The 22,168-nt window shown below is 41.7% G+C and overlaps 2 protein-coding genes across 6 annotated transcripts in view; one reads left to right on the plus strand and one right to left on the minus strand.

The window, feature by feature from the left end:
• Positions 1 to 6,430, plus strand: part of SULF2 (sulfatase 2) — a 93,431-nt gene extending 87,001 nt beyond the window's left edge. For 4 of the 5 annotated variants that reach the window (XM_072414113.1, XM_072414114.1, XM_072414115.1 and 1 more), the window contains 10 exons: positions 728 to 962; positions 1,331 to 1,427; positions 1,517 to 1,611; positions 1,979 to 2,038; positions 2,514 to 2,683; positions 2,976 to 3,118; positions 4,178 to 4,301; positions 4,921 to 4,951; positions 5,667 to 5,720; positions 5,806 to 6,430. In XM_072414113.1, coding sequence (XP_072270214.1) covers positions 728 to 962; positions 1,331 to 1,427; positions 1,517 to 1,611; positions 1,979 to 2,038; positions 2,514 to 2,683; positions 2,976 to 3,118; positions 4,178 to 4,301; positions 4,921 to 4,951; positions 5,667 to 5,720; positions 5,806 to 5,836 — 1,040 coding nt within the window. In that variant the 3' untranslated portion in view covers positions 5,837 to 6,430. The remainder of the gene's footprint in view (positions 1 to 727; positions 963 to 1,330; positions 1,428 to 1,516; positions 1,612 to 1,978; positions 2,039 to 2,513; positions 2,684 to 2,975; positions 3,119 to 4,177; positions 4,302 to 4,920; positions 4,952 to 5,666; positions 5,721 to 5,805) is intronic. The other variant, XM_072414117.1, reaches the window with a different exon arrangement.
• Positions 6,431 to 10,069: 3,639 nt separating this feature from the next.
• NCOA3 (nuclear receptor coactivator 3) overlaps positions 10,070 to 22,168 on the minus strand; it is a 66,954-nt gene continuing 54,855 nt past the window's right edge. Inside the window, exons 9-23 of the mRNA XM_072414111.1 lie at positions 21,392 to 21,532; positions 21,076 to 21,223; positions 19,963 to 20,396; positions 18,914 to 19,794; positions 18,416 to 18,551; positions 18,121 to 18,309; positions 17,634 to 17,867; positions 16,301 to 16,427; positions 15,996 to 16,194; positions 14,937 to 15,239; positions 14,649 to 14,753; positions 14,218 to 14,437; positions 13,895 to 14,060; positions 13,611 to 13,749; positions 10,070 to 12,483 (exon numbers count right to left, since the gene is read on the minus strand). Of these exons, the coding sequence (XP_072270212.1) occupies positions 12,472 to 12,483; positions 13,611 to 13,749; positions 13,895 to 14,060; positions 14,218 to 14,437; positions 14,649 to 14,753; positions 14,937 to 15,239; positions 15,996 to 16,194; positions 16,301 to 16,427; positions 17,634 to 17,867; positions 18,121 to 18,309; positions 18,416 to 18,551; positions 18,914 to 19,794; positions 19,963 to 20,396; positions 21,076 to 21,223; positions 21,392 to 21,532 (3,434 nt within the window). The 3' untranslated portion in view covers positions 10,070 to 12,471. The remainder of the gene's footprint in view (positions 12,484 to 13,610; positions 13,750 to 13,894; positions 14,061 to 14,217; positions 14,438 to 14,648; positions 14,754 to 14,936; positions 15,240 to 15,995; positions 16,195 to 16,300; positions 16,428 to 17,633; positions 17,868 to 18,120; positions 18,310 to 18,415; positions 18,552 to 18,913; positions 19,795 to 19,962; positions 20,397 to 21,075; positions 21,224 to 21,391; positions 21,533 to 22,168) is intronic.

Here is a 22,168-nt window from a genome sequence, read left to right on the forward strand (position 1 = left end):
TGTGACTTGTTTTTGCTGTAAAAATGAAGGACGGAATAACAGACTAATTGGGTATTTAGCAGCTGATGGCAGCCAAGCGCGGAGATTCATATTTAAATTACCCTCTTCAGTCATTAGCGGCGCTCACTGAGAGGGAACGAAATTTGCTCTGTGAAGAGGGAATGACAATAAAACAAGGTGAATGAGGACAGAGGATGCAGAGATAATTTTTGAGGGATTAGGAGAATTTCTTTAAAGGCCATTTATGATTTATCAAAAGGTGGTTAATGCTAACTGAGGGCTGTGCAGCCTCTGGGATTTGTGGTGTTCTGGCGCCATCGTGTGGTAGTTTTAGTGTAATGCACACTAGGAGCTTATACAGCACCTGGGGAGGGAGTTATTATTAATATTATTATTATAATTATTAATATTAAACAGGTATTATATAGTGCAAACATATTACGCAGTGCTGTACATTAAATAGGGGTTACAAATGACAGATGAATACAGACAGTGACATAGGAGGAGAGGACCCTGACCCACACAATAAGAGGGGAGATAAGTTGGGGGCAATATTGGAGCATGAAAGGGGGTACAAGGAACTTTGAAATATTTTACCACCAGGAAGTGAGGACAACTATAATCTTGGTGACCTATGTATCTGGACTGGTAATATTGTAATATAGTCAGTGTACATGACCCCAAAGCTAACCCTATTGATGCTTTCCTGTCTCTCCTCATCTTGCAGAGTACAAGACCGGATATCTCAAGAACCGCTCAGTTCGTTCTGTGACCGTTGAAGTGGCTGGAAATATCTTCAACATGGCGTTGGAACCAGAGTACCAGCCCGTGCTAAAGAACTTGACCAAGCGTCACATGTCTGACCCTGAGGACGATGAGGATAAAGATGGCGGCGATTTCAGTGGGACAGGCAGTCTGACCAATGAGCTTATAGTACCCAGCGCTCTGAAAGTGACACACCGGTGAGATATTTGGAGATGAGTAGAGGATTATTCAGGACAGGATGTTTGTAACGAGCCCAGACCACACGCAGTAATTTCCGCCTGCACGTCAATGGATTAGTTGTAGCTTCTGTCGTCTTTTTCTTTTCAACATTTTCAGATTCGTTCAATGTTACAAAGTATCAGTTCAGTGTCATTTCATTTAATACGACGCCATGGTTCATCTTTCCCTATTAGTCACTAACTGTTATCAAGCAAACTGGAATGTCGGTGCTTTCTGACATGTCAATTTTAGTTGCAGAGTGTTGTATCGATATTTGTTTCGTTAGATTTAATCTGATAGACTATAACCCCCTCTCTCCCCCATTCCTTCTCTTATCTCTCCCCAGGTGCCATATCCTGGCAAACAACACCGTGCAGTGTGATCTGGATCTGTACAAGTCTCTGCAGGCCTGGAAGGATCACAAACTCCATATTGACCACGAGGTAATAAGGGGAAGTCATGGGAATACTCTCTTATCTCCCCCACATAACACACGGATTATAGTCATACCAATGTCATTATCTTCTAATAGATAGAGACGCTGCAAAACAAAATCAAAAACCTGCGAGAGGTCCGAGGTCACCTAAAGAAGAAAAGGCCGGAAGACTGCGACTGTAGCAAGATCAGGTGTGTGCGCCGTGTATGTGGAAGTGTTAGAAATGATGAATTGTTATGTGGATACTTTTAAATATATAATGCAGCGTATCTCTACCATCGACATAACAAGTTCTGTGTTTCTTTGGCATTTATTTCCACTTCTAATGTAGCAGAAGGGTTTAGAACGAACCTGTGACTATGCAACCAAGGGGCAGCGTTGTCACTCTATTAAAAGAAGTTGCAAGAAAAAAAAGTTATTAGAACTGTTAGAGGCAGAAAAACTTCTGTGATAATGCTTGGGATACACTGAATTTATTATACGTAGCTTTGTGTCAGCCTAAGTGAGCTCCCCCTCTGTATGTCACCTCTAAAATCACCCCAATTGTGTCTTCCGCAGTTACATGAAACAGAAGAATGGAAAGCTGAAGAGTACAGATCCCATGCTGCATCCCTTCAAGTAAGTAGAATGTGTTTTGGGTGGGGGGCCGGAGTGTCCTCGGGGTGGCCCTCGTTAGCGATTTATATCTAACGTCATCTGTTGGAATCTCTTTGCCCCCACAGATTGACTTTAATGCTTATGGGGTCACCATGCTGTACGTTTGTCTCATCAGATCAGTGAATGAGCCCGGTGTCTATGCTATGGTTTCTTTTTATCACAATAATTCTTCTCATTATCCCTTCACAGAAGGGCTGGCAGATTGTATGCTTCCCACGGGCCTGGTGATTGGCTGGTCTGTGATAACCCTTCCAAGGCCTAAATCTGTTTATATATACGTGGGATGGAACTGGAGAATTCTTCACCTAACTTTTATTACTTTCCTTCTGGAAGCGACTTTGTGAACCCATAACAGCCTGCCTGCAGTGGGTCCAATGATTATCTAGCATGAATTTCATACCATTCCTCCCCTCTGACCCCCTAATTGTGTCTGCAGGAAGTCTCTGAAATCCCAGGATAAGATGTGGCTGCTGCGTGAACAGAGGCGCAAGAAGAAGCTGCGCAAACTGCTGAAGAGGCTGAAGAATAATGACACTTGTAGCATGCCGGGACTGACCTGCTTCACCCATGACAACCAGCACTGGCAGACTGCCCCCTTCTGGACACGTAAGGTCTCATTAGCTGCTTGAATAGGGCAATTGTAGGCAATTTTTCAGTGTAGATGAATATTGATGCAAGCATTACAAATTTACTGGGGGGAGGGGACATTACCTGTTAATCCTGGCAGAAATCCTGGATCTCACTGCTATGTAATGAAGATGAGTTGGGTGGGGGGAAGCGGTCTATTGCTTCTCCATAGATACAATACAGTGTGGTATAACATAGGCTGTGATCAATTAAACCTGACGTCACTACCAGACTGCGGTCATTGTTGTCACTTTACTTTCTCGTTGTGCAGTTGGGCCGTTCTGTGCTTGTACAAGTGCCAACAACAACACATACTGGTGCCTGAGGACCATAAATGAGACGCACAACTTCCTTTTCTGTGAGTTCGCCACGGGATTCCTGGAGTATTTTGATCTCAACACTGATCCATACCAGGTAAGGGCATTATGGGCCTCACTAACTACACCTGAATTTATTGCTAATAATAGTTGGAAAGAGATTTAATAAATATCTATATTTAATATATAGCTTATCTGTCCTTCCTGGTGTCTGAACAAGTTTTGTATTTTTTGAGAACTTATTCTACACTTTTGGAATGTTATAAATTAAGAAGGCCACCAGGTGGCAGCAGCTTGATGTCCGACGATAATGTTGCTATGCTGCCATCCCGTGGCCATTATGTATATTGCATGCAGTTCATAAATGTATATTTGTGTGGCTTCTACTCCAAATAGTGTTCTGTGTAATCCTTGATTTTTCAGCTTGTTTAGGTAGCAGCCACAAGGAACCAATAAACACGTTGTGTACTATCCGAACTACAACACACATTTCCATAGTGTTACTATACTTGCACTGACACCCCTCTCTAGTCCTTTAGATCAAGTTGTCAAGCTCACATTTTTTTCTGAATTTCCTATTTTAAAAGCTTCAGCAATATTCCAAATAATGTGGGTGTGGAATTTCCTAAAAAAAAAACTGAATTATATAAAAATTTTAGGAGATAAGCAGCTAATATGTAATAAACAAATTGCTTGCAATAATAAAGAAGGCCACAAGGTGGCAGCAAAGGTTTATAATCTCTGCTGCTGCCACCTTGTGGCCATTTTGTATAATGCTACAGAGTTGTTTGTGGAATAAATGATCTGCATGTTATTTTGTCTTCTAATAAATAAGTTCCGTGTAATTATTTTTATTTTCTGATACTCAGTTTATGGAGCAGCCTCCAAAGAAACATGTGTCATGTCAATAAATTTTAATAAATATAAGTCCTCTTTTTTACAACTTGATGTACATGTATTTTGTCATGAATAATTCCTTCACGTTCATTAGTAGGGTGCAGATTTGGTTTGCACAGAGTTAAAACTTACTATATGTACTTTTCTTTCTGCATATAACTTGCAAAGACCAGGGTATGGCATCTTGCTGGGAGAGTTTTTTGTTGCAGTCCTGGCATTGTTCTCATATGGATTTCCTTTTTTTTTTTTCTCCCCTCAGCTAATAAACGCGGTGAACACTTTGGACCGGGACGTCCTCAATCAGTTACATGTCCAGCTGATGGAGTTGCGAAGCTGTAAGGGATCCCGGCAGTGTAACCCGCGGACTCGCAGTCTGGATCTGGGTGTGTTCTCCTTTTATTATTTTGGTCGGTTCTCCCTTTATCTTACCCCAAACAGGTCTCTGTGCCTGGAAGAGAAGCGGATGGTCACATGATTTAATAAGTCACATGACCAAGCGTTCCTTTCACCTATACCTGTGCAATATATGCATAGTCCATACTGCTGGATATACATAGATATGATGGCCCTGCAGCTGCTGCTCTATTATAGATGGGCCCTTAAGGGTTTTGCAGTTCATATCCCAGAATGCTGCACACAGCCAATCAGTTAGCATTCATTTTCTTCCTTCTGCTGGGAAAACAAGCTCTGATTGGTTGTTAGAAGAAAATGATTTCTTTCCTGACCTGCAGTTTTCATATGGGCTGAAATATTACTCTTCCCATAATGCCTTGTGGATGGGGTAATGCCACCCATGTTACCAATCACTGGGCGGATTACAAAGTGGCCCCAGGATGTGAGTGGGGAGATCAGAGGTAGAAGCTCCTCTATAACTAAATAAACAGAATAAAGATTGGAGGGATTAGTATTTGTATCACCTTTCTCCCCTGCGTATCAGTGAATCAAACATTTGTACCTCCGGTCTGTATGATTATATCTAATCCCTGTACAACTTATTTACAGGACTCAAAGATGAAAGTTTTGAGCAGTACCGGTAAGTTACCCGCAAAGCGTTTCCTCGTTATCTGCACCCGGTTGTGCCGCTGATCATCTTGTTTAGGAAAGCAGCCAATCACCACGCTCCTCATTCCCATACATAGGCTGGTTCTGGATTATTATTGGAATCTCCTCAATGTCCATGGACATCTGACCATCACACCTATAGGGAAATACTTGGATATCCTTTTCCAAAAACAATATGAATTTGTCCTCCCTTCCTAGCTATTGTAGCTTTCACTATTCTGGGAAGAATTTGGGAATTTATGAGACGGGTACTGATGTGGGGTGAAAAGACCTTTCTCACAATTGGCATTCATGTTTGTTCTGGGTGAGGTTGGGGCTTTGACAAGTCGTCCACATAAATTTGATCCCGCCACATCTTTGTGGTTCTGGCCTTCACTAAGGCACAAGATTGGAAGAGTCCAATGGTCTTATTTACAGGATGTCCAGATACCTGGGGTCAGGTTGGTCGGTGTGTTTGGATGTGTATTGTATAATAGATCATTTTCTATTCTTAGGTAATTTGTTCCAATAACTCAGTTTGTTCATCACAAAGATTCCTTCCAATTCCTATTTTCCATCTTGTTAGTCCTCTCTTTTATATCTATTTATATATATAGATCTAGTTAGTAGCTTCTATACATATAGGACGGTGTTGGGCTTCCACTGTTGGTGACGGGTTACTCTTTTCTCTTCTGCTCGGACCACAGGCAACTTCAGCGGCGGAAGTGGCCAAAAACCAAGAGGCCTTCCTCTAAATCTTTGTGAGTTGTCCTCCTTTCTGTTCTCTTTCCCTCGGAGTTTTCCAATGTCTCCTTCTATAACTATTCTGTATTTTTCTCCTTGCAGAGACCAGTTATGGGAAGGTTGGGAAGGTTAAAGACATCACCCAGAGGAAGAGGAATCTCAAACAACTTGAACCATCGTTTGCATTTTTGAAGAGAACTTTCAGCGTTGCTGGTAGACGATTCTTCAGACGGATGGATTTGTGGGTAGATAGTCTGCACCGTGGGAAGACTTAGAGACAGATAAAGCTACTTGTGACTAATGATGTGTCCAGAGGTGCACAATCCTCTCTAAAAACTCCACTTCTTGCACCCGTAACTTTATTATTTTGTTTTTTTATTGTTTGCCTCATACATTCCTGATGCTGGAGGGGGGAGGGGGGTTTTATTTTATTGCACCACTAGCTGCTTACACAGAGGCAACAAGAGCGCGGGAGCCGCACAAAAATAAACGCTTTCTTCACTTGTAAAGACTCTGGAAGCAAGTCTGGATGGAAATGGAGGAAATCCTGGAGTATTCAAAATACCACTAAATGGATGTCAGCGGAAGGAGCAATGACACCCCTTCCACGGTTGTTGGAGATTTTGGGATTACGACAACAAACATAAAGGACATCAGTGATTATTTGATGGATATTCTTGTTACATAATAAAATTTCATAACTGATTGACTTTTACCAAATGATAAATGAGTGTTATTGTCTCCAGAATCACAAACCCGAAAGTCTTCTGAATTTTCTGGAGTTATTGAGTCTTTGGGGTCCTCGCTGAGCTCGTTGCTGAAGTTAGAGTTTTGCATGAAGGCCTTGGCAGTGCCCGGAGATAAATTGCCCACAATACCCCCTGCATGTATCGCTGTGCTTCTAGCACCCTTCATATACAATGCAGAGTCTCGCTGTATGTGAACGGGACGTAGATAGAAACCAAATCACTTAATTTTTAAATGTTAATATCAAATATTTTTATTAGACTTGTAGATTTTAGTTTATATAATCCCAGGTAATCCTGACACAACGAGATTATTTCTGATGCTGCAGTGCCACCCCATAACATCCATGATGCAGCCATTGTTCCATCCGGAAACCTTTGCTTGGAAATATCATGCAAGTGACCGCAGAAAGGGTGGAAAAAAAGTTGAGGATTTTTGGAACAATGAAAAGAAAACATTGATGGTGTGAACGATCGATCATGTTGGGTTTATATTTACTTTTATTTTCCTAGGTCCAAGACAACAAGATACCAAATAGCAACTTAGCTTCATAGGAGCTCTGGTATTTCCCCAGAAGTGGAACAATATAAACCTGCAGCATAAAAAACATAAGTGAAAGGTGGGGTGCAATTTCCTTTTAAATTCACATTTATTTTTTTCAGCCACTTTCTGTAATATTTGGGTTTAAGACAATTATTGAGCCAGTATGTGTAAGCATAGGAACCTCACCGATAGGCTGATCACTTCCCAATCACTGATAAAATACTACGATCTGATCACAAGAGAATTCCACATTTTTTTAACTTTATCAAATGTTTTCTATCATCCTCAGCAACGTCCTCCCCAACCATAGGGAAGAGCATAGATTTCCCCGGAGTGATTACTCGAGTGTAGAGTGGATTGCTGTGTATTTGCTTGTGTGTAGTATGCCAGACATTTGCCTGGCTGCTGCCCCTTCAGCCGCCCATCATATCCAACATTCGATGCCAGGAACATTAATGCCACCCAACCTGGACTTTACATATGAGCAAAATGTCCCGGCTCTGTGAATGCACAGACACGCTGCTGTGCTTCTCAATGTCTTGTGGAGTTAAATATCTGTACTTCCCCCAGGCCCAGACATCCTTTACTGAGGGTAAAATAAGTGCGATGGGAAGTATTTGTTTGGACATATGGAATACTTGCAGCAGTGAGGGAGCATTACATCTCTAAAGAAATAAGCCATTGAAAAGCCAGGGAGAGTGAATCATTCACAGGGCTGGTCTTTTTATTATTGAGTTATCCATATTACTGAATGCAGGGGAGGGATTTATGTCATCTGCAATATTACACCATCAATATTCAATACTAAGATTGGTATTAAACAGAATTTATATTGCGCCAACATATTACGCAGCGCTGCACTACCAACATTACTATTCAACAAGGATCTACAGAACTGGAAGAAGCTGTTTGAAGGAATACTTTGCATTAATACGAGGATAGAAGTTCCTCATTGGAGGTGCGCAATGTTCGGGGTGCTTTTATAAATAGAAATGTATGAACAGATCATCGCTTTTGTTATTTTCATAAACACGTGCCAATCAATTAATGATCAATGCTTTACAAAAAAATAAAGACCCCATAGTGTCCATTTATCATTCTGTATTACTAAGTCTTATGTATAGCCTTCCAATTTCTCACAGGGCCCTATAAAACTCAGCAGGGGCCCGAAGAATTGTTGGAGTTGCTGCCAGTGTTCTAAATCATTGATTTTCCCCTCACAGACCCAGAACGAGTATTTTGTGTCAGAACTATTTCTATATATCCCAGGTCTGAGACTTGGGCAGCTGCAAGGATTGGCTCTTTTCCCAAAATATGTTGCCCCCCCTATTGAGGATCAATACTTTGTTTTTGTACTCCTGAAAAAGGAAAATCAGCAGCAGAGAAACGGTTGGTAAATGTGTAAAATATTCCTTTCTAGGAGCCGTATTGTATAGCGCTGATTAAAGAACATATACAATGTATCCGGATTACACACCACAGAAGTCTTATTAGTTTTTGTTATCAACGTTTCCTAACTTTGGGATTTACAATAGAACATAACAGGCCGGAGCCATCACCTAATATAAAAAGCATGAGCGCTGCAGTGAAAGTTGCCATTCACTCACCTGAGAACACCAAAGGAATAAATGACATCAAACCTTAAGGATCTGAACATGAAACTTCCAAACCACAACAATACAAATCAATACATTTGAGATCAATGAGTCTCTCCCATTCCTGTAAATATCAGATATAATGGTATGAGGTTTCTTCTATACCCGCCACCATCCTGCAAACACTATAAACCAATAGCAATAATGATTAATAGCAATCAGTGTTCACTCAACGATTGTCTGCTAAACCTCTGAACTGCAAAAGAATCCCAATAAAATTCTAAATCCTATTTTTTTATTATATGAAAGCCCTCAATACAAATCTTGCAGCAAGTCGAACATTTTAATTTTGTGCAAATCGTATTCTATTTACTGATTTATGAATTTGTGATGTTTAAGGGCCCGGCTGATAAACGCCCAGACACAGCTTGGCTCTGGTTTAGGGGTTTAGCAGCCAGCTAGGAGCCCGGCAATGATTTTGGGTTCCAGGTTCGATTCTCGCTCCTCCCTTTGTCTTGCCCCATTTAGGACTTTCCACCCCTGAAATAGGGGAATGAACACAATAATGATTGAGCGGAGGTGAATAGCTCAGTGGATAAGAGCAGTAACAAGGGCGCCGTAAACTCAAGTTCGAATCCTGTAATCCCCAGGTCAAGTCTGAGTGAATTGGGCGGATGAATATCAGTCAATGACAGATGCGCAGTTGCCTTGAGTTCAAATCTCTGAGTGATTGGGCGGATGTGAATCACTCAGTAATGGAAGCACCGTAGTCCCTCGGATCCTGCAGACCCCATGCTCGAATCGCTGAGTGAAAGCTTGGAGGCCATGGACAACCCACCAGTCCGCTCCAGTCCCAGGCCGCTGAGGTCTGTAACGCCTGTGGGCAGCACATTAGGTTGTGGACCCCCCGCCTCTTCCGGTCCATAGTCTGTGATATCATTGCAACAACTACAATAAATATGGGCTGTCTTACTGGGGCGGCCCATTCAAAAAGTAGGACTTAGGTTTTTATTGGCCTCACCCCATATATATATATATATATATATATATATACACCCCACCCAGGTACTGTACAGTGTCTGAACCCCTCATGGTGGGACAAGGCAATGGATGAACAAAGGGGTTCAGGCACTGCACAGCACCCAGGACTACGAGGCTTGCTCAGGGATTTGAACCCAGGTCTCCAGCAGACCAGTCCAAGCCCTAACCCACTGAGCTACCATCGCTTCACACTTAACCTATGTGCTCGTTCTTCTAGTTATGGATCAAACGCAATATAACACAACAACAACGTATATTATCAAATAGAAGGAGGAAACGCATAAACCTGAACCATGGCCGTAGCTCCAATGATAAGAGATAGTAACTTGTGGAAACCACAGACAGGCGATGACCTCCGGGAGAAGCCGCTTCCCTACATAGCTGGAGGCAGAAAGAATATTAGGGACCGGGCACAAGGTGAATAATAAGGAGTCTGCTAATAGACTGAAAACCAGACACTAAGCCTTTTATTACACACCAATGTAAAATATACAATTGTACAGATTATTACAGAGAATAACAGACAGGCTCATTCCTGTGTTGCAGACACATTGACTTGCACACAATTAGCGGTTCCGTAAAGACAATTTTTTTTTTGAACAGCTTTAATGGCGGAGGTGAAGCACCTCAGCAGGCCGCTTTGGCGGTACAAACGGGGGGCCAAGTCCAGTGGGAAGGCACGGGAGGAACAGATTATTGCTCGATAGACAGGTGCTCCCCCAGACACATATCAGGAGGAATTAAACATTTGGGGCGGGGGGGGAGGAATATGACAGCCACAGAGATGCGCCACATCCAAAAAAAAAAAAACTTTACTCAATGCAGATGGAAAGTAGTAAAGGAAGACTACAAACACTGCACAAAGATTGGCCGAAATGAATTAACATGGAGAAGATTGTCTCAAAATTAGTGCCAATTCAAAGTGAATTTCAGGAGAACCAAATAAAACCAGGAGTGAAATTTGGGAGTATTATTGGGTTTTTTTTGGTTCCGGGGGGGTATTATAATAAATGTATCAATAGTTTGTGGAAACTGTATGCCTGGTGTCATTCCTCACCAGCAGAGGGCGCCAGTAGGAGGAGGCCAACAGACTGCGCCGTTCTTACATTCTGTGTATACTAAGCAGCACAAAAAGTAACATTCATTTGTTAACTTTGGAAAAGCACTAAGAAAATAACTTCGTTAAAAAGAGAAAAGGGTAACAGATGAAAATAAGAGGCAGGTAGGGAAGGGGGGGGGAAAGAGCCAAAAGTACAGATAATTCCACATCAATAAAGTCCTGCAGATACTGCAGAGTACTGAAGATTAAAACCTGACAATTTTAATTTTGGGGTCCCCCAATGGCTTCTATGTAACCTGTATTAAGGTTTCCTGCAACTACCCAATGGGGGACACAAGCATAGCCGGTGGCATGCTTTATATTTCTCTGTGGACAACCACGGCTGTCAGAAATCTGACCCAATGAGTAAGGGGGGCTGAATAAGAAAGCACAAATCAAAAGATTTTTAATATCTCAATAATTGATTAAAAAAAGATGTCAGAAGCACTAAAAGCCATTATTTCCTAAAATCACAGGCCAGGTGCCTTGAGGTGTTTATTATGCAGAATTATCTGTACCTATCTATTGGCTTATAAAATGTCCAATGTATTAAAAAAGTTTCATTTGGTTGAAAAAGTTTATGATTGGGGGAACAACGAAGACAAAGCGGAGATATCACAACACGCAGATATTGCTATAATCAAACATTTCATAACACTGGATGAATCTGTGATAACCGTCATGAAATATCTTGAAATGGATAACTCTGCAAAAAGAGTCAAAGCGGGCATGGAGAATCTTTTTGGAACTCTCAGGGGGCTGTAATGGGGGCGCCTCTTAGTCTTCAACCATTCTCCATGGCAGCTGATCTAAATACTCCCCATTGCAAAAAATAAAGCCTGGAAGGGTCATGACAGCCTTGTATCTTAGGAAGAGAACAGTTATAAAATATTAGACACAGAGTAGTCATCGCCCCCCTGCAGGAATTAATCTACTGCCGACCATGGGAAGGAGTTGTTGGGAAGCCATGGCAGACACAGGGTTAAATATACAGCTTTAAAAGCTCTGATAAAAATAAAAACCAGGAACACTGACCTAGAAAAAAAATTCATATACATTAATAAAGATCATATATACAAAAAGTTTACACTGTGGTGAAGGGAAGGGGCTAGACAAGCTCAATGCCTGCTCGTGCTATTTGTACAGAATGGGGGGAGGGGGGGCTATTGCAATCTCATTCTCAGACAATGAAGTCCAGGCGATTCTCAACAGTCGTAAAGTGCAAAACTACTGCACGTGGGTTTCCGACACATTCTCTCATCTAAACTGTACTCCAGCCAAAAAAAAAAAAAAGTCACAAAGCTTTTATAGGAATACTACTCTGAACACAAAACATAAAAAATAAACAAACTTTCATTTTAAGGTTTCACTTAGAAATGTTTCAGGTGCTTTGGGATAAAGAAAGGAGAACAAAAATAAAAAGATTCCAAAGTTGCCTAAAGAAACTGTCAGACCAGCTTATGAATGAAAATGTTACCACCCGATTCACATCTTGTGTCTCTGAGCACCAAAACAGCCGGCGACCGTTGTCTGTCCTGCGGACGTATTACGTCGAAACGTTCGTGACGCCCAAAGTCCAGGCCCAGCTTTCTGTGACGCGCCCTCCTCCGAGACAGGAAGAAAGGAGCTGATGTCCTTGGTAAGGCCAAAGCAAGACACAACTTGCTGAAGAAATAGAATCATTTTTTTATAGAAATTTATTCATCATAGTGCACACTTTTCTTTTGTGGAAGCCGGGAGACGTCAGCAGTATTTCTGTAGAGAAGGAATAAAAAACAACCGTCAATAAAAAATAAATACATCAAATTACAGCCAGAACCATGGCTAATATAACAAAAGACAAATATTACATAATGCAGTCTGCCACCAATATCAACACACCAGTGCAAGATTGTCCGAACCTTCCCAAGATGGCAACAAATATTTATTGTGCACCATTGTCACATACAGGGCAGATTTGTATTTTAAAGGACACCACAGCCCTGCTGCTTGAGAAACTCTTATAAACCAAATACCCATATTAATATTAATTTATAGTAACGATATGTAATCCCCCCAAACAAAGGGTCTTACGGATCATTTTCATTGATGTATGTTTGTGTATTCGGATATCAGTGTACATCGTATTGTCTTTTGATGATTTTATGTAATTTACACCAAGTTTTGAATAAATTAATGTTTTACATTTTACTTAATAATTGTGTCTATTGAGCTTGATTGAATATTTTTAAAGTCCTGAAATTACCTGCACTTGTATTTACTATATACATTGTATTGTTATTATACCTGGAGGGATCACATCTTTTATAGGATAAATAAACACAAACAATGGGGTCAATACACGTTATTGTGTCTGGCGCATTGTGTTATCACCTTTGTCCAATTACAGAGCCCATATCATCTTCTATAATGGCTCAATTTTCGGCTCCACCCAGCAGACACCACACATAATCCCGGAGTCTGGTAGATAAAGTGGGGGTAGATACAATCCCCACTGGCACATTTTTAATGCTATTTGAGTCTCCCAATAGAGATCTACCCTGACACAAGCAGACATAAGGCTGGCAGAGGGTAAAGCCATATATCTGTCTGTTTTCTGTTAGAGAGTTCTCCTTAAACTTTGTCATTAGGACAGGAATTGATGCGAATATCCCAAATGGATTCCTAAGCAGCAGTCAAAACCTAGCAGGGGTTTGAAGCCCCCCACACTGCACTGAGGAATACAAATAGAAAATTTGGACTAGAGGTAATTTGATAAAACAATGCTTTTGTGAAGTGACCCCAGTGGTCTACAAAAAGAGCAGGAGAAAGAGAGGAAGGGTGTTAGGAAAGACATGAGTCGTACAGCCAGATTAGTCCTGGTAGTATGAAATTCCAGTCACCTGGTCCGGGCCCATGGGCATGCCTGACATGGGTAAGGAGTTCATGGTCATTTGCCCCATGTGGTTACCATTACTGTTCATGTGCATCATGTTGTAGGAGCCAGGATTGGCCTGGTGGCTGTACTGCTGCGGGAAGGAGCTGCAATAACACAAAAGGTGACATCAGTAAGACATTCATTGTCATTGACAGAAGACATTCATTGCCATTTTCAACTACGAAGCCTAAAACTGGAGGGAAAGGGCTTGTGTAAGCTACTAAAGAGATGCATGATGGGAACAAATACCTGGGCCTCGCTATATTTCCTGAAGGCCAGCCTTTAATGTCGGGCGACTGGTACATCTGTGTCGGCTGAGGGTGGGGGTTCTGGGTAGGAGGCATACGAGATGGCATCATGGGTGTTGGGGGGCTGGACACCCTGCCAAAGGTGGGATCAGCTTGCTGATTCATTCCTGAAAGGAATAATACATTTGTGAGGCATCAACAGAAAGAAGCTATGGGAGTCAAGCAGAGAACAAATCTATAAATGATTCAGGTATAAAGTGATCTCCAATAAGAAAAGATTTTATGATAATGATCAATGCCTGCAATATGATGAGAGATACTTACCATAGTTAGGTGGATAGGAGAATTGTTGGGGGGGAGCCTGAGGCATGGGTGGCCCAGCTAGGGGGTTCTCCATACTCGCAGAGGCAGTGACATTGGGTGGAGGGCTGAACCCCTGCGGCTGCCCTTGTTGCATAATCATGGCCATCCTCTGCTGACGGATCTGATGGCTGAGGAACTCACGGTTTCGCTGAGCAACCATCTGAGCATTCAAAAATCCTTGCTGTAAAACAAAAAGCATTGCTATAAAATAAACGTACAATGCTAACTGGCAGTGAATGACAACAATCAGTCCTCTTTTTTTATTTGTTCTCCATATCTAGGAGATAAGGTATAGATGATACTCGGGTCAGGTAAATAGGGAAGCAGTAACATATATGTAACATACGCAAGCATGAGAAATTACACAGAAACAAGAAATAGTCGCAATTTACCTGCGACTGTACTGGTGTCTGCATCACAGGCCGCATGACCCCAGCACCACCTGCGTTCATCCCTTCCACCTTCATCTCAAGTGCTTGTCTGCTTTGGTTCAAGAACTGTGGAGTGGAAGAAATTATCATGAAATCAAGAAATTATAAGGATTATCACTTCTTCTCTAAATGTACAAATACAAGCCTAGCAGAACGTGAAGAAGGAAGTCTGCTAACAGTTCATAAGATCAAAAAGCAAGAACTTGCATTTCATAAAAGGAGTCTAAAAAAATCCGAGCTCTTGCTCACCTGCTGGCCCTGAAGCCTTTGCTGTAGTTGCATCCTCAGTTGTTTAGGGATGTTAGTTCGGGGCCTCATGAGGCTAGCTCTGGGGTGCATTCCTTGCATTGGAAAATTTCCTTGCTGCTGGCCCATCTGTCCCATCATGGAGTTAAATGGAGGGTGCTGGCCTTGCATGCTGTTGAAGCCCCCAGCCTGCATGGCGGACCCCTGTCCTGCATACGGCTGTCCATACATTGGGGGCTTCTGGTCCATCAGAACCGGAGAGTCTTGTGGCTGGAAGGCATCTGGTTGGGGGTCTATAGCCTGGCCCTGTGTAATTAAACAACAATTTAGGAAGAAAGCAGTCAAATAAATAAATATACAAAGTCTAGAATCACACAAATTTTTTCAAGAATAGGTGACACTCTTCCAGGTAACAACACAAGATTTTATGATCAGCAAAAAGTTTTAGTGCCCAGTAATAGCAAACAGAGATCTTGACATTGTGTATATTAAAGTCCAGAACACTTAATGACAGTGGAAAGCCGGCTATTCAAGCTACAACAAGACTCAGGCAGGCAGAGGGTCCCATCGCATTTAATATTGCTATTACTAATGTGAGCCAAAAAAAAAATTTCCCTGACCATCTTTTCAAGTCATTTAGTTTTTCTAGGACTAAAAAATAAACTCTATTACACTTTATTGCTTTTGGCAAATGATTCCAAAACCATCAAGACTGCAAATGACTACAATATAGGCATAGGAAGGGCTGAATGGACCCACAAGTGTGTTGGGTAAGAATCTTTGGCAGGGGTAGATATCAGTACAGTACATAGATGGCAGAACAAATAAGCAGTCATTTGAAGGAAACAATTTTATACCTCATTTCTGTAATTTCACCCTGCTCTGCCTTCAGGTATACTAAAATGTATGATGGTTTGTGGTTCATACAGATATCATACTTTCAAACTTGTTGCAGGTCAGGACTCAATTATTAGTGAATATTGGATAAAGATAATAACCTTATTTCCCTTTTCTACCAGCTACAAATGCCGAGACGTAGTCCCAGCTCATACAAATGGATACCTGGTTGACAAGCTCGGGGATCCCCAGGGCCCGGTCTATTTCCTCCAGCCCAGTTGGATCAGTATTGCTCAGAAGGGTGTGAAGTTGGTCCAGGAGAGCGATTTCATCCGTTTGCCCTTCGACGGTTGAAGGAGGACAGAGAAGATCATCCAGAGAAGTACGCCCAAGCTGCCTGGAAGACGTAGGTGGCACAGACATTCTGTAAAGACAGACACCCATTATGTCACAATGACTGAAGTGCAAAACTACAGGAAAAGACTGACTCAAGCAGCTTCTTCGTTCAGCACCACCGGCACAAACCTCACCTGTTCTGAGATCCATTGGGCCCCTGTTCCATAGCCATCATACTCTCTGGCCAAGAGCCTGCAGGATTAGAAGGTGCTTGCTGACCATAAGGGCTAGATCCCATTCCCATCGGCATGTCATTAGGTCCTAAGAAAAAAAAAGGGATTCATTACCTTGAGAATGGGGAGCACAATTTGATTTAGTTCTTATTCTACAATGAACTTTCTAAAACTTCTTAAGTGACTTTACAGACAGGTAACGGGTGCCCTTTCATATTCCATTTTTTTAAGCTACTGGGCGGTTCATTTCTGTCTGGATTTATATGTCTAAAAGCGGTAAATTGCCTTTCATGAAAATGTATTTTACAGTATAATATAGGAGTATGAGTATAATAAAGTTTGAAACACAAAATCATGTCAAAATAATTAAATAATTTTTTTAAAAATTAATTTAATAATAAACTTGGACATGATTTTGTGTTTCAAACTTTATTATACCCATACTAATATATTACACTGTAAAATCATTTTTAATGAAAGACAATGTACTGCTTTTAGATATAAAAATTCAGTGTATTGCATTTAATACAGTTATTTTGTATTGAATGCAAAACAAAATAATTTGAAATTCCCGCCGCACCCCTAGCAACAGCTGGCAGGACCCTGGAGGACACCGATGGGACCAGATAAATGTTTGTTTTTTTTTTTGTTAACTACCCTGAGTGTGGTTTTGGGTTACCACTTTCAGCTGTTTTTTTACCGCTGGGGAGGTTAATACCTTATCATCTTACTATAGGTCTAATATTACAAGATATTCAATATGATAGCAATTCAAAGTGCCATTTCATATTTCCATTGTCTATAATATTTTCAGGAACCGGATATATTGATTCAGGGATTAAAGATTTAGAATCTTCAAAACATGGCACACCCTTGTATAATAACCAACACGGAAAGCATTTTGTTACTTTGTCACTTTAGGGAAATGGGCAAACTCTTCAGAAAGTTCAAGCCAATTTAAAAATAAATACTGGCGCTCCTGGTTATGCAAGAGCATAGGGTTACAAGTGGGAGCTTTAAGATAACCTGTCACTTTGATTTCATATGTATATAAAGAAAACATTTAGCTTAGTACTGTCTTCTGGCCACCAACGAAACAATGGACATCCTTCGTGTCTCTGATGGTTGTCAGGGGTCACAGACGACCTTTTGTTTAATTTTCTAACCAGCAGCACAGATAAGAAAGAGTGCAGTTAGATAGTGTTTTGGAGGGAAACAAACATTTCTGCGTTATGAAGGTATGTTTGTGAAGACAATTATTACCTACACCAGCCTACACATCTCAGACACATACCCATGGGCATCATTTGCTGTGGCAGGACTGGTCGATTCCCTGGCATGCTATTGGATCTTCCTGGAAGTCCCGGCATACTTGCGTTCATGGCAGGTCTTGGCATGGCAGCATTATATTCTGGCCCTTGTCTCCCCACTGGCCCCGTGCTGGAGGGCTCCATTCTGTTTACAGCTGGGTTCTGCATGGCCCATTCTCCGCCTGGGTGCTGGTTTATGGCCCTATTGCCTCCATTCCCTGCAGGGATCAGAAATACAGCAATAGGGAATCATTATATGGTAGTAGAGCCTCAGCACATAATTTTCAGAAAACACACAACAATCTCTATACGAGAATCAATGACAGTACCTGCGCTGCAACCTAGTTTCAGTTTATGTGAAAAGCAGCTGAATCAGAGGCTACAAACCAAGATAGAGAAACACAAACTCCAGATAATTACACAATATGGAAGATTGCAACGATTGAGCAAACGGAGAAAAAAATCTCGTACCCAGCATCACAAAATTATCCTGGGTGTCCATCATCCTCGGACTTCCCATCATGTTCTGCTTTGGCATCATTGGAAAATTAGTAACGTTTCGGACTGGAGGGGTGGAGTTACCCGGCATAGTGCTGTCCAATGACATGGCTCGATTGAATGGAGGACGATTCACCTGAACATTCTGAGGGCTTCTCATACCTAGAAAACAGAATATTTTTAGAGAAGGTAGCAACTATAACAAAGACATTTAAACATTTTCATCATAAAGCTTTGTTTAACCAACATAATGATGAACTATGCATACCCATGGGGGGCGTATCAGGGAATACTGGTGTTTTAGCTCTCATGCTTCCTGTAGTGGAACTCATGGGATTAGGATAGAAGTCTGAGTTTGCAAGGTCCCCAAGAATTGCGTCCAAGTTGTCTAAGTCACCTGTTACCTGAAATCAAAAAAGTAATAATTTAGGACCAAAATCTCAGGGAAGAGAAAGATATATACATTATATGATAGGTTAACAAAGGGGGCCTTCTACTAAAAAAAAAACCTCTAGCTTCCATAACAGACCCAGAACAAGTAAGTAAGCATTTCATTCATTGTATGTGGATGGATTGTAAGCAGAAACAGCAAAGCAAGTAGCCGTTTCGGAGAGAGATCAGCAATATCTGTCAGCACTCGGAACAGGTTGTATTTAGAACAAGTAGAGATTCTGATTCTGAACTCTCCCTGAGTAGCAGCAAACATGAACACAAAAAGAAGTTGAAATGGATTAAAAACACAAAACATTGTCAAAAAAGTAGTTACCTCCTCATTGGGCTCACTCTTTATCTTAATGTCCTTATCCTGGCTGGATGTGGGGACAGACGAACTGCTGCACTGTCCGAGTTTGCTGTCCATGGGTTCTACTTTGGGTTTGACATCCTTGGTTATCTGATCCTTAGCCTCGTCCTTGTCAAGCAAGTATCGCAAAAGCGCATTGTTCTCTTTCTTCTTCGGACTCATCTGTTCCTGTTTCACCGTCGGCTCCGAACAAGGGGCAGAGCTGGCAGATTCCTGGAAACTGTCCTTACCAGTGGCTTCCGCAGTGATCTTGGCAACCTCGGCGGGGGAATTGCCATTCTGTAACAGCTTGTGAAGAATGCGGTGCTTTTCCTGCAACATGGAGCTGTGCAAATTGGATGTGGAGCTGACGCCAGTGGAAGTGGAGGAGGATACGCTAGAGGGGCTGGTGACATTGCTGGAAGAATCTTTACAGCCAGAGTCCATGGAGGAGTTGGTCATGGCATTGTGACCCCGTTCATCGGTAGGACACGTTAATAATTGCAGGAGCTTCTTGTGACCTTTACTTTCCACTTGCGCCCGTTGGCTGTCAGGGCCATCAACAATATTTTCTTTACTGTCCTTCTCTCCCAAGTGCTCCCTGCCACTGGACTGACAGACAGAACTTTCAACTTGTCCCTGTTCACAAAACATCCCGGCCGGACTCTTACACTCCGGATTTCCCATTTTAGCCTGTTGTGGCATGTTCATGTTAGGGTTATTCTCTGTTTTCTGACCGGGAGAAGACAACGAAGACAAAAGTGAACTGCCAACACCTTCGCTTATTGCATGGAGGGCACTGAGCGAGCTGCTAGAAAAGCTCCCACCTCCTGCGTTCCCAGATGACCCCATTGGAGAGTTCATTCCTGTAAGATGACCAATATAAAAAATCAGTAGGAAACCCCAAAAAAAAGGCAATGAGGGCTTTTTAAAACCTTGTTTTTTTTTTTACACAAAATGTATACATGATTATTCATTTCTTGCCACAAGCATTATACCTGATGAATGTGTAATGTCTAACAATGAGAAAATACCTGGAATGGGGGAGAACTGACTGGATCCCATCTTTGGGCTTCCTCTATTCCGGGGGGACACCATAAGATTAGGCTGGTTGCTGCTCATACCAGGGCTGCCATGCGGTGGACTGTTCATGGTCATGCCATAGTTGTTGTTGTTTTGATACGGTGATTGCTGCATTCCCTGAGCCTGAGGCGATGGACCCATGTTCCCAGCAGAGCCGTATCTCATGCCAGACATTTGTCCCATGTTGTTGGGGTCTCCCATGTTGTAGTTTCTATTCTGTGGTGGCATAGCCTGTACTGGAGAGACATTCATGGCATTGGCGGGATTTGGATTCTGAGGCAGAGGAGGGCGCACACCTTGTGGCATTGGGCCTTGAGACATAGGGCCTTGTGACATAGGGCCTTGAGGCATTTGATTTGGATTAGGCCGGTAGCCATTTTGCTCTCTGAAACAAAAAATAGATAAAACATATTATCACATTTATAACGCTGTTTTACCACCCTGCTTATTATGGTAAATTGGTTGTTTTTTTGCACTGAAAGTTCTGGTCATGTGGGAATTTAGATGTCACACAATCAACAAGATTACCTCACCAGCAATAGAAAAGTAGCAAACCACTTGCTTTGCAATGTAGACCTGCAGCCTTCTAAAACTATTGGTTCAATAATCTGTTGCTGGAGATGTGTTTTGACCTTTAGAGTAACCATAACACTCATACAATCCCAAAACATAACTCAATGAAAAAAGTGACCCATACCATCCATCTGACTCTTAACTTTTAACCATAGCCCTAAACATAAAATCAAACTAAATCCCTAATATTAACCTTAAACCAACCCAAACAACATACCCCAGCCCAAGCAACAAATGAGAATATAGCACCTGCTCAGGAGAGGGAAAGGAGCATATGGGTAGGGCGACATACTGAACTTTACAGAAATCACAAGCACTTTTTTAAACTTATAAATAATGCATGCGGCAAAGAGTATCAGGGTGGAGAGGACACATCAAACTTAAAAGAAGTGACCCTGGAACCAGTGACAAGCCACCATAGTGCATTCCTGCACACAACAAATGTGAACATTTCTGACGGTCACAAGAATCAGTTTTATTATTGAACATACCGCTGTAAGAAGTGAGTGGAGACAAAGCCATGAGGATCATTTGTCACAGGATTGCGGAATAACTTGCTTTTGGTCTGTGCAGTTACCATAGTGCCATCTGCCAGAGAGAACCTGTAAAGTGGTGTCTCCGAATGACCGTGGACATATGCTGCAATGACAGGACCACAGACGAGCTCAATAAAATATAAAGCATTCACATTTGAAAGCAAAATTAAAAATCACAATATTTACTGTATGTACTGCAGAAAATGAATTATTAAATAGACATAAAAAATAGACTTAATAAACAGACATGAGTCGGAAACCGTGGCCTTACCTTCCTGATAGTGACGTTTGGAGGTCCAAGGTTGACCGTCACTGTGACATAGAAACCTTTGGATACACCTGCGTATGGTGTCCTCAAAACCTGGTCTCATTGAGTTACGCAGGGAGTTGGGGTCGATATTCACCACTTTGCCTGTTATAAGCACATGAGAGAAATCTCAGGTCAATGCATGACAAAGGAGGCAAATCAAGTGATTTAAAGTACTGTTGGCCTGAGATGACTGTAAACGGAGGGATTTTCTCTAAACTTTTTCTTTCAATGTCAACTATTTTTTGTATTAGAAAAACTATTTGATAATCTGCATAAAATGTAGAAAAATCAATTTTTGCCTTTCCCCTTCAAACCTTAAGCTATATGAAACAGTGGCTGACTAGTCCATGGTCGTGTATGGTGAGCCATCCAAGTCAATTCTTTCCTTTTATTAACTTATCTTATCATCTAGGGTCAAAATGAGGTCATAGGGTCATCAAGATGCTGGCACAAGGAGGACACAATTGTTCCATTACAAATCATTTTCTCCTTTTTACTTCCTGTTCAAATGATGACCATTGTTTATTTCCAGGTCATTGACTCCGCTAAATTGCTGTCCCAAAGATGGCTGTTTCTCACACAGGTCATGTGCTCCTCTCACTTCCTGTCCCTATGTTTACTGTTGTTGAATAATCGCAGTCCAACTCTGATCAGCCTGGCAGCAATCTCTATGTGACCTATCCACCAAAAATGTGAATGATGGGAGCCTGCAAAATGCTTCCTCCTGCCAGCAGTGAT

The sequence above is a fragment of the Pyxicephalus adspersus genome, chromosome 6 (genome assembly GCF_032062135.1).
Source record: "Pyxicephalus adspersus chromosome 6, UCB_Pads_2.0, whole genome shotgun sequence".
NCBI classification, from domain to species: domain Eukaryota; kingdom Metazoa; phylum Chordata; class Amphibia; order Anura; family Pyxicephalidae; genus Pyxicephalus; species Pyxicephalus adspersus.